Source organism: Oncorhynchus kisutch, linkage group LG26 (genome assembly GCF_002021735.2).
Source record: "Oncorhynchus kisutch isolate 150728-3 linkage group LG26, Okis_V2, whole genome shotgun sequence".
Classification (NCBI taxonomy): Eukaryota; Metazoa; Chordata; class Actinopteri; order Salmoniformes; family Salmonidae; genus Oncorhynchus; species Oncorhynchus kisutch.
In genome coordinates this window covers 20,502,254-20,514,904 of record NC_034199.2, presented here as the reverse complement: position 1 = coordinate 20,514,904, position 12,651 = coordinate 20,502,254, and the positions used below count along the sequence as shown (strand labels likewise).

The 12,651-nt window shown below is 39.4% G+C and overlaps 1 protein-coding gene across 1 annotated transcript in view; it reads right to left on the bottom strand.

Annotated features, from left to right (window-relative positions):
* LOC109871183 (UDP-glucuronic acid decarboxylase 1-like) overlaps positions 1 to 9,913 on the bottom strand; it is a 120,221-nt gene extending 110,308 nt beyond the window's left edge. The window contains exon 1 of the mRNA XM_031806033.1: positions 9,858 to 9,913. Within this exon, the coding sequence (XP_031661893.1) occupies positions 9,858 to 9,913 (56 nt within the window). The remainder of the gene's footprint in view (positions 1 to 9,857) is intronic.
* Between the last annotated feature and the right edge of the window lie 2,738 nt (positions 9,914 to 12,651).

Genomic DNA, 12,651 nt, shown 5'->3' with positions numbered 1-12,651 from the left:
CATTATAAAACAAAATGTTCTACGGTCAAATGCATCTATAGTTTTTAATGAAGTGGTCGCTGCATTCATTTAGATTATTTCAACATAGTCTAGAACCAGTAAGAACATAGATTGAATGATCTGCTTTGTGCTATTGAGCAAGAGGCCTGACCCATTTCTATGTAAGAAGCCACATTTTTTATATTCGTCTTTGGGGTTCTAAGTATTAGCCTGGTATGAGACAAGATAAATAATACAATTTAGGTAAAGTATGAAATAAACAGCATTATCCTAAATTGAGAGATGAATTAAAAATCACATCAACATCAACATCCTAATCTTTCAGAATGTACCTGTTTTCCGTATAGAATGACATGTATACCGATTACATTACAACTTGTTGTGTTTTGTCTTAGTGGTTGTTCTTTAGTAAATAGGAACCTCTACAGTGTGTTAGTCCGAGAAACATTATTTAGATGGTTGTTTTATTGTTGTTGAAATCTTGAAATGTTACAATATCACTTCTCATTGTGTACAACAGTTTTAACAGGGGTAATTGTATCAAATATATATCTTTGCATGTTTGAATTAGAGCTTCTTTAAAGTGTTTTCATCACAGCCTGGTAAACACATTCTTGTAAGTTGTCTACGTCGACATTTCTGGGTATGTCTCGCATGTAACATAATAATACTAAAGATTATGATAATAATGTTATATTATTTTTTATAATAATACATATCTGCAAACCAAATGTATTTCTGAAAACCCCTTTTGCATCTTCAATAATTGTCACAATGTGTTTTACAGATACCGTGGCTATAAAATCTAAGACCTATCAATGCATATGCCTTAGCACCGCCTCTTGAAAACACGCCAGGGGAGTCATAAACCTAGGAACAAAAATATAGAGGTACCATGCTCTGAGTGGACATTTAAGAGCACATGTGCCCCTTTTTTTTCTAGATGTTCCAACGTTCGTAGATAACCCTCAGGGTCATATAACAACCAGGGTTGCTGTAGAGTGGGCATAAGTTCAACACTCAGGAGTCAATGTCCTATCTTTTGTCTTTTTCATAGCCTGAGAGAGAGAGAGAGAGAGAGAGAGAGAATATATTACCTAACGTTATCACAGCTGCACACTATGTAACACATTATATTGATAATTGCCTAAAATTATAATTGTTGCAATACCTGATGTTGAAACGTTGTTAAATATTTGCTACTTTGGTATACATTGAGTGAAAGGGTATACATTGAGAGAGAGAGAGAGAGAGAGAGAGAGAGAGAGAGAGTGTAATATTCCACACTTAAATAATAGACACACAGTCCTGTCTTCATAGTTGTTTATAGTTTATTATCATAGTTTTGTCATAGCTTCTAATTATCATTTCTAATCACAGATTGAATATAGTTGGCCTTGGTTTCTAATCATACTTTCTAATCAATAAGCGGGTCAAGTACACCCTAAGAGGGCTGAAGCTATTGTTTACAAACAATATGAATAAAAGCAATGGTTCATTGTATAAATAGCCTTCATTTAAAAAAAACATACATGTAAATGCCTAGAATTAATACCTATCATTCTTAAATAATATATATCTATATACAAACATCACCTTGAATATTTGAAGGATATTTGAAGGATTCACCGATTATCGTTTTATCTGTCCTGGCATTGCTGACTGGTGTTTGGAGTTAGGGTAAGGCCGTTAGTACAAAAAACATAGCATCTGTTTCATCTGCTCTTCCGAAGTCGTTCAGAGTCCCTAATGCTGCATGTACCCCTGTTTGTTGGCTGTCAGCTGTAAACACACAAATGTTTTTTTAAATAGGGTGCACTCTTTTTGTTTTTAAATGTATAAATATTATTATGGATTTTATTTTTTTGGACTTACGCCGAAAATAGTGTGATGGTGAAGGGCTACGTAAAGGACCGGGCGCAGTTTGCTTCTGAGAATCTCCAGTCTAACGCTGTCGGTTCCCAATCAATTATGTCCGGTTGCCTCTGGATATCCTGCGGATGTTAGATAATATTAAAATGTTATACGATATATATACATTTTTAGAATTACAAGAATATGGGCATTTGACATAAAAAAAATAGTTGTCATCGGTTTAAAACACATATAGCTCATGTTTCAGACGTTTTTTCTGGCGATATCCTGTATGCAATACCCTGTATATTTGGTTTAGATTACAAAGGTAGTGATTTCAAACAGCAGGAGGGGTGTCGAGACAGTAAGACGTGGCCCTTTTGATTTCCTACATCCACAGGGTTAGCACCTTGGGGGGTGTCCGATGTAAATTTATAGACCAGGGTGGGGGGACCATGCGCTGATTAGGAATATCAATGTATTAAACCCTAGGGGGCTGTCTCGCCTCATTGTATTCTTTCTGGGGACTGTTTGACTTTTTAGCCCCCACATCCTCTGCAGTGTTTGACTTTTTAGCCCCCACATCCTCTGGGGTGTTTGGCTTTTTAGCCCCCACATCCTCTGGAGTGTTTGACTTTTTAGCCCCCACATCCTCTGGAGTGTTTGACTTTTTAGCCCCCACATCCTCTGGAGTGTTTGACTTTTTAGCCCCCACATCCTCTGGATGTTTGACTTTTTAGCCCCCACATCCTCTGGAGTGTTTGGCTTTTTAGCCCCCACATCCTCTGGAGTGTTTGACTTTTTAGCCCCCACATCCTCTGGAGTGTTTGACTTTTTAGCCCCCACATCCTCTGCAGTGTTTGACTTTTTAGCCCCCACATCCTCTGGGGTGAGATAAATTCGGATTTGAAAGACCTGTGTGTTAATGAATCGAAAGTGCCCATTTTAAGAGACTCCGTCACACTTTTTGACGATGGGGTAGGTAGATATCTGGACATACAGTATGCATGATAGTGCAAACCTTGGTTTCAAAGGATCCCCTACATAGAGAGAGAGAGAGAGGGCCTTGAGTGCAGATGCCTGGGCATTGGTGAACACACACCCCTACCCTTTTTGTTATTGAAACACACACACATACACGCCAGCACACGCACACACACGCCCGCACATGGCTTTTCTGTAAGTCTTTTTCTTTGCGACAGACTGGGGTGAGAGAGAAAACGAGAGCTTCCCGTTCATTAAGGGGTGAGATACCATTGTATTTAATTCTAAATATTTAGTACATACAGTTTAATGCATGTCATAATTAATTACACCTTTTTACTACTCCTTTCTTACAGATAAAGGTCCTGGTTATAGGTGTTGACATCCTGCCGTTTCCAATTCACCATCGCCATGACATTCTTGCACGCTCCATCAAAGCTCCGTAAGTTTTCACTCCATGGGTAGATAATCCGTCGAGCATGTAGGTCCTGGGTATGTCTCAAGGATAGCCGCGGCCATCGCCGTAATTGTTCACGATTTTGGAAACGACTGTCCAGCTTATTCATAATGGTTATGAATATGGGATAATCACTCCATTTAAAGCTAAACACTGTCATAAAAAGTTGACATCCATGCATGCCTTGGAAGATACATGAGAACTGACATTTGTCGCATCTCTATTATATCTATTATATCTGTGTTAAGGGAATTTTTATCAATGATGACTAATTATGTATATATTTCAATCAGGACTGACTAATCAGAATACTATTATGTTACTGTATATGTACTAATCCAAATACTATTATGTTACTGTATATGTACTAATCAGAATACTATGATGTTGCTGTATATGAATGAGTTTTCTTTCTTGATCCCAGTACTGAATATAATGTGTGTGAATATGGTCAAGAGTTAGAACAATGACTGTCTGTTCCTTGGTAGAAATGAATGAACGATATCTTCAGACTGGCTATAATGCTTATCTACACAAGAAGACCTTGACTCATAAATTATATGATCTTAATAGGGAGAGACGATGTGAGAACCATACAGCCTTTGTACTGGAACGGAGATGGCACGGGTTGGTGCTGAAACTAATGACGTCATTTTCAGTTTATAACCTGTGGTAAACTGTATCGTGTTCAGTACTCTTGTGAATAAAGGCTGCTATTTGACTTTAAGACCGGGCTCTGTCGATCTCTATAAAATAAGGGTCATACAAATTCTTATGAATTGACCGAGTGTTTAATTTTAATTGGGAATTAAAACAGAGGAATGAAATTCCTGCAACAATCTGTCATGTTACTGTGGTCTTTTTAAAAGTCAATAAACATGTGTCTAAGTGTACACTTTTGTTTCACTGTAGATTTGTTTAAGCCCACCAAGAAACACCTGATTTATCCCACAGCATTAATGAATAAGGCCTTTCAAAAAGAGGCTGTCATGGTTGACTGTGGCAAATATTTACCACGTATTGCTTGTTCCAGAAGACTACTGTTGTACATTGAATATCCATTCATCCCTGTTACACCTTTATGTGTTGGCTCTCTATGTCTGTACATAGTGTGAAATATGGTTTCCCTAAAGTTATTACACCCTAAACCTGAATCTGAAATTACCTTCAGGATCTTTCTTACCCCCTATTACTTTGGGGTTCTAATCTCCCTCTTTCAAAATCCCCCCGGTGTACATGCACCGAACATCCATAGGCTGGAGCCACCTGGAAGCTCGGTGCATGTACATATAAAGACAACTAAATAGGAAACTCAACAGTGTGTTAGGCCGAGAAACATTATTTAGATGGTAGTTTTATTGTTGTTGAAAGCTTGAAATGTACACAATGCGAAGGGACCTTGTTTCTAACACCCCAGGCAGAGACATATGCACACGCACACACACACACACACACACACACACACACACACACACACACACACACACACACACACACACACACACACACACACACACACACACACACACACACACACACACAATCCCCCACCCAGCCATTCCTGCTTCATAGACAACAACCCAAAGGGCAATAAAATAGAGGGTGTGGGGCCATTCTCTTTCAAATGTTCAAACACAGACCCCCCCCCAGTTCAACCAGGTCCCTACACATCAATCATCATGACAACTTCAAAGGAATAGATACAATATATGCATATATTAGCACACCCTCTAATGCATGAGAACAGGAACAGGATGCCCATATATGGGCATAAGCACGTGATCAGTTCCGCCAGGATGTCCTGACCAGATGCCCAAATATGGGCACGCACACGTCATCCTGACATAGAGTCAGAAATCAATCGTTTGACGTGTGCCGTCTACCTTATCCTCTGAGTGAGTCACTCAGCTTTATTTGGTGCAGCTATATCACTGTGCCATCAACTTGATAATATATAATGCTCTTTTGGAGGTTTATTCATTTAAAAAAACACGAAAGTGAGTGATTGTAATCTGAATAAAGGCCAAAATAATATTTGTAAAGGCCAAAATATTTACTTCTGTTTTTAGAGTGAGAGAAACGCTGGGCCAATTGTGCGCCGCCCTATGGGACTCCCAATCACGTTCAGATGTGGTACATAATAATACTACTTAACTTAGAACCTAACTTAGAAATACATTTGACAATAGAATCATGCCCCTACCATCCAACTAGGCAAGTCTATTGTCCAGCTACCTGCTAGAACAGCTGAAGCATTTCCCTAGTCAGCTCCATTATTAGTGCTATGCCCCTTAAAGTGTTGCTCTGTGCTACCCAGTGTGGCAGGTTGGGGGTCTCTTGAGAGGATTGGCAAGATAACAACAAGTACAAAACAAAGTAAGAACGCTCAGTATAAAAGGCTTGTAACGTAAGACCAGTAAAGGAGGACCAGAATTGAAAACAACTTAATAGTAAAAGTTGCCATTAAAAAGAGCCACTGAACATGCCGATTGGCACGTGTGTTTTTCTGTTGCTCATTAGAAAAACGAAAGTTCAGTCTTGAAGGTGTGTTTCCTGAACATTTCTGCATGTTTAATGATGTTTGTCCCCCATGAGATACTGTAGACGAGGAAGCCAATTTCACTTACTCAAAAATCTCCAGAATGAATCTAAGATAACTCAACAAATCTGTAAATTTAACATTTGCCGAGGATGTTTAAATTGCACAATTGTACATCTAAGTAAAGGTGTTTAGTGCAGTATTTCTCAAGTTAAAAAAGTGTGACGTGTTGTCTTGTGTAAACAAAGTTGGAGCTGCTGGGTAGGTCTATCTCACTGTCTATGCTATTGGACAGAAAGCAATCATGTTAGTGGACAAATGGACATCGTCAAATCAAACCCCAACAATCATGCATGGATGCTCCAAACTCCATTTTAGACGAAACTGACTTTATGACCAAAATGATCCTATTTACACTTTGTAGTCAATTTTGACACTAGAATAGCGGTTTGACTCATATCGATGCCACATAGGCCGTTTTCAAAGGGATTTGTTGCTTTTTAAAGGCAGTATCTCTTTAAAAAGATGCATGCACAGTGGCTCATTCATAAAAGGGCGCGTTGCTCTGCCCAGGCGTTGCTGATGCTTGCCAGATCTTACCATGCCTGGATAGGTATTTCACATATCAGCCAATGGAGGCTCCTCGGAGTAAGGGGAGGACCATCCTCCTAAGTAAATGTCATACAAATGTGACATTTAAAAAATTCTCCTTTCTAGATAAAACTATACTAAATATATACAAATGTCACGAAATAATTGATTAAAACACACTGTTTTGCAATGAAGGTCTACACTAGCCTCAACAGCACTCTGTAGGGTAGCACCATAGTGTAGCCAGAGCATGCTTCCGTCCTCCTCTGGGTACATTGACTTAAATGCAAAACCTAGGAGGCTCATGGTCCTCACCCCCTTCCATAGACTTACACAGTAATTATGATAACTTCCAGAGGACGTCATCCAACCTATCAGAGCTTTTGTAGCTTGAACTGACATGTTGTCCACCCAAACAAAGGATCAGAGAATTAATCTAGAACTGAAAGCATAAACTACAGCTAGCTAACACTGCAGTGCATACAATGTGGTAAATAGTTGACTCAAAGAGAGAGAAAAATAATAGTTTAACAGTTCTGAACAAATATATTTCTTCCAAAATGAAGGAGAAGCAAGAGAGAGATAGAGAGCGAGAGATCTTTTTTTTCACTTACTTAGCTAGCAAATGCAGCTAGCTAGTTTAGCATACTCAAACACCCTGCTCAAACAGAGGGATGCTATGTTAGCTAGCTGGCTATGACTATCCAACACAACAATGAAACTCTTCCAAGGTAAGGTTTTGGTTTTACTCATTTATTGCCGCTGGGCCTGCCAGTAAGTGCTAAACTGCATACTGACTGTACACTGTAACGATGCTGCATGATTGTAGCTGGTTTACTAATGCATTAGTTTTATTGGCTATGTTGACTATGCTGTTACTTTAGCTAATATGGTGACAACAAAGTAGGCTATGTGTAGCTGTTATAATATGGTTTGAGTTTATATTTTACTTTAGTTTATTTAGTAAATATTTTTCTTACCTCTTATTTTTCTTAAAACTGCGTTGTTGGTTAAGGGCTTGTAAGTAAGCATTTCACGGTAAGGTCTACACCTGTTGAATTCGGCACATGTGACAAATAAACATTTGATTTGATTTGATGTAGGGCAGAATACTGCCCCCTTTGGATGAATTGCGTGCCCATAGTAAACTGACAAAAAATCTGTCCAAAATTGCTAATATATGCATATAATAATAATTATTGAATAGAAAACACTCTAAAGCTTCTAAAACCGTTCAAATTATGTCTCTATGTAAAGCAGAACTCACAGGGCAGCCATTCTTCCAAACTCTTTCTGTCAGCAGAAAGGTTGGGCCAACTTTGACCTCATCGCCCCCACCCTTCCCAACCAGCTACAGATCTGGGAACAGTTCCTATCTCTTCAGCGCGATGTCCCCTTTCAATGGTGCGCTTCATTGTGAAAATCACGCGCCCCCTCACCCTTTGGCGGGAAGAAACCTTCGGGTCGCGCGAAAATACATGCGCGCGTCGGGTCTTGAGCTCCCTTTGTTCCAAGATCCACCAAACGATGTAGGTTTGTCTGTTCGAGCTAAGGATTGTTTTGCATGTTTAGAACATGCTAAAGCTTGATTCTGCACTTAGTTTGACCAGTTTAGTCAAATCAAATCAAATCAAATTTATTTATATAGCCCTTCGTACATCAGCTGATATCTCAAAGTGCTGTACAGAAACCCAGCCTAAAACCCCAAACAGCAAGCAATGCAGGTGTAGAAGCACGGTGGCTAGGAAAAACTCCCTAGAAAGGCCAATACCTAGGAAGAAACCTAGAGAGGAACCAGGCTATGTGGGTGGCCAGTCCTCTTCTGGCTGTGCCGGGTGGAGATTATAACAGAACATGGTCAAGATGTTCAATGTTCATAAATGACCAGCATGGTTGAATAATAATAAGGCAGAACAGTTGAAACTAGAGCAGCAGCACAGTCAGGTGGAAGTTGAAACTGGAGCAGCAGCATGGCCAGGTAGACTGGGGACAGCAAGGAGTCATCATGTCAGGTAGTCCTGGGGCATGGTCCTAGGGCTCAGGTCAGTTGAAACTGGAACAGCAGCATGGCCAGGTGGACTGGGGACAGCAAGGAGTCATCATGTCAGGTAGTCCTGGGGCATGGTCCTAGGGCTCAGGTCCTCCGAGAGAGAGAAAGAAAGAGAGAAGGAGAGAATTAGAGAACGCACACTTAGATTCACACAGGACACCGAATAGGACAGGAGAAGTACTCCAGATATAACAAACTGACCCCAGCCCCCCGACACATAAACTACTGCAGCATAAATACTGGAGGCTGAGACAGGAGGGGTCAGGAGACACTGTGGCCCCATCCGAGGACACCCCCGGACAGGGCCAAACAGGACATATAATATGTCGACATATAATATGTAATTTTGAAGTTTTGATGCGCAACCAATAGAATTTTGGGTGCATTTCAGCCGGAATTTGTCGCGTTTGATAACCCAAAGACACACATTTGAAAGCCAAACGCAGTTTTTGGTAAGTATGACTTCTTCCACGACTTCTGATCGAAGAACATCAAAGGTAAGGGAATATTTATGTGGTTATTTTGTGTTTCTGTGGACCCCAACATAGTGGAGACATATTGCTAATCTATGAGCGCCGTCTCATATTATTGCCTAGTGAACGAATTCTGTAACATTAAAAATAAATGTAACACAGCTGTTGCATTAAGAAGCAGTGTATCTTTCTAACTATATGTAGAACATGTATATTTAGTCAAAGTTTATGATGTGTATTTCTGTTATCTGGCAGAGTTATCATAATATCTCCGGACATTCTAGTAACATTTTTTTAACATGGCTGTCAATGTAAACAGTGATTTATGGATATAAATTGCATATTATTGAAAAAAACATAAATGTACTGTATAACATGTCCTATTACTGTCATCTGATGAAGATTTTCAAAAGGTTAGTGAATTATTTTTCTTTTAATCCTGCGTTTGTGATTGCATCTTTTGTTCGACAAATGTGGCTATTTAAATTACATTTTAGAAATCTGACTTGCTGGGTAGATGAACAAGGTGTTTATCTTTCATTTGAGCTATTGGACTTGTTAATGTGTGGAGGTTAAATATTTCTAAGAATATTTCTGCATTCTGTGCGCCACTGTTTCAGTTGAGCAGGGGGGGGGGGTGGTACCCCTAGGGGTACGTGGTAGCCTGAACAAGTTTTAACTTGTAAGTAAGCATTTCACGGTAAGGTCTACACCTGTTGAATTCGGCACATGTGACAAATAAACATTTGATTTGATTTGATGTAGTAGCCTTAACCTATCGCTGTTACATTTAACTGGGTGAATGGAATATGAATGACAGTCATCTGATATGCCTTAATAGAAATAAGGCCATGCTCATTTGTTTTCCATCCTCTTAAACGGCACCGAACGTCACTGGTATCAGCTGACCACATCATGGCAATCTGGTGCTCCACGCCACAGTCAATGACCTTACACGCAACCATTGGTGGATGCAAGCAACGTCTGAGCAGGGGCACACCACCAAAACCTCTGCACAGTTGAGTAATTTTCTACACTCATTCAGGGTGCTTCTCTGTTCCATGCTTTGTTATAAAAAATATAAATAATTTCTCCTGTCTATACCGATAAGGGTCTTAGACTGTTCATTCCATATGTTGCACTTTTTTCAGTTACTTGCCCTAGCTTGTAGGCTACTCTAACGATACAATACAATATACTTTATTGTCCATTTACATGGCAATTCATTTTGTGAAGTCAGCATACAAATACACAAAAAATACAGTAAGAAGCCAGATACACTGTTTTTTCACTCATCAATCTACACACAATACCCCATAATGACAAAGCAAAAACACTTTTTTAGACATTTTTGCCTTGTCCGTATCATAGAGGTCCTGAAGCCCCGCAGAGCTTGGATCTCATGTTTACAGTCCTCCTTGGCTCTTGACAGCCCACCATAGAAAATCAGCATACTCTCTATATGACAGGTGTAGTAATTGGAGAGTGTATGGGTATTGACATTCAGTTGTCTCAGTCTGCGCAGTGGGTAGATTCGTTGTTGGCATTTTCTATTGACGTTTTGAGCCCTTTACATTTTAGTCATTTAGCATACGCTCTTATCCAGAGTGACTTAGAGTAGTGAGTGCATACATTTTCATTCGTACTGGGCCCCCGTGGGAATCGAACCCACAACCCTAGCGTTGCAAGCCACAAAGGACCATTAAAAGAGAATGTGCTGCCCTTGATGGTTCCCAGATACTTATAACTCCCCAGTCGCTCTGTTCACCACACAGGACTGAGTGTCTTACTGGGTCTGCCTTTCCTCTGGAAATCAATAGGCAGGTTTCCATTGACCCAGGTGTATTCTACAAAAGCAATGTCGCAAAAAATCATTGCAACATGTGTAATGGAAACAGCAGATGTAGGAGACATTTTATAAAGATCGAAATCATTTTTATCCATTCGCCAGGGGTGGATTTTTCTTTTTCAAATGTTCTTTATTGCAACAAAGGTTGATGTAAACAGTGTTTTTCAAATACATTATGATTGCCAGATGGTACACAGGGTTTCACCATCAAATTGTTTCAGATCATCGAGGACTTCTTGAGTGCATGTTACTCCATGGAACGGGTCGTGGTGATAAGCGGTGGTGTAAAGTACTTAAGTAAAAATAGTACTTCTTAAGTAGTTTTTTTGGGTATCTGTACTTTACATTACTATTTATATTTTTGACAACTTTTACTTCACTACGTTCATAAAGTAATGTACTTTTTACTCCATACATTTTCCCTGATAATAAAAGTACTTATTACGTTTTGAATGCTTAGCAGGACAGGAAAATGGTCTAATTCTCACACTTATCAAGAGAACATCCCTGGTCATCCCTACAGCCTCTGATCTGGCGGACTCACAAAATATGTGCTTCATTTGTAAATGATGTCTGACTATCTGTAAATAAAAAAAAAACAAGAAAATTGTGCTTTCTGGTTTGCTTAATATAAAGAATTTGAAATTATTTATACTTTTACTTTTGATACTTAAGTATATTTAAAACCAAATAAAAAATTTTTTACCTTCATTTAACTAGTTAAGAACACATTTTTATTTACAATGACAGCCTATCCTAGCCAAACCCTAACGATGCTGGGCCAATTGTGTGCCGCCCATGGGACTGCCAATCACAGCCAGTTGTGATACAGCCTGGAATTGAACCAGGGTCTGTAGTGACACCTTTAGCATGAGATGCAGTGCCTTAGACCACTGCGCCACTCGGGAGCCCACTTGTAATGTTCAAGTGTAATAAAAACACTTGAACCACATCATTTTTATTCGACATTCTAGGTTTTTTCAAAAAGGGTTTTATTTTATATGTGGCATCTATGGACAAAGGTCTCTCAACACACAATATACCTAGTACTAGTACCTTTAAACAACATGAACCAATAAATATTCACGTGAGTGTGGTCTGGCATATAAATCAGTCAAGGATATTCGTATTGTAACAAACTTTGTATCGTGGTTGCAACCACTGTCAAGACTCAACAGATGCAAGAACATTCATATTGGCCACACAGTGGCGCTATAACGGACATGTTTATATTTCTTTGTCTGTTTGACTCAATTTGGCACATTCTCAGGGATACTGTATTAGTCTAGCTAACCCACTTGGGTGAATGATGCGTCTTGCCATAGAGATCCGCCATTTACAAAATTGTGGGGGACGACATGCTTACTGTTGCCTTGTTTAGTGTTGTTTCGTGCATGGTGACCGCTGTTTAAAATGAGACATTACTGGTGGTGATGTGAATGAGTGGGCCCTGTGGCAAGCAATTCAGCTGTCACATTCTGGGTCAGTTAAACTGACCATCAACAAAAAAAGCGCTAGCTATGAAGTCAATAAAACATTGAATAGATCTTCAGCCAAACAGAATGAGATTTCAAGAGTTTTCTGAATATCACTACGACACAGAGGGCAGTCATGTGTTACGCAAGACTCTCGTATTTACAGAATAACACTTGATAATTGAGACGTAGCTGAATGAGGAGCGGTTGGTTAGAATAGTTCAGAAGATAAATAATTCAAACCTATCCATGACTGTCGTCATCCAATCTTGTACATTAATAGACGCTCTCATTTCATTCTATATTTTCATATTTTAAATGATGAAATGATAAATCATGATGAGAAGAGCCACTCAGATGGATGGTTGTACATTGCTGT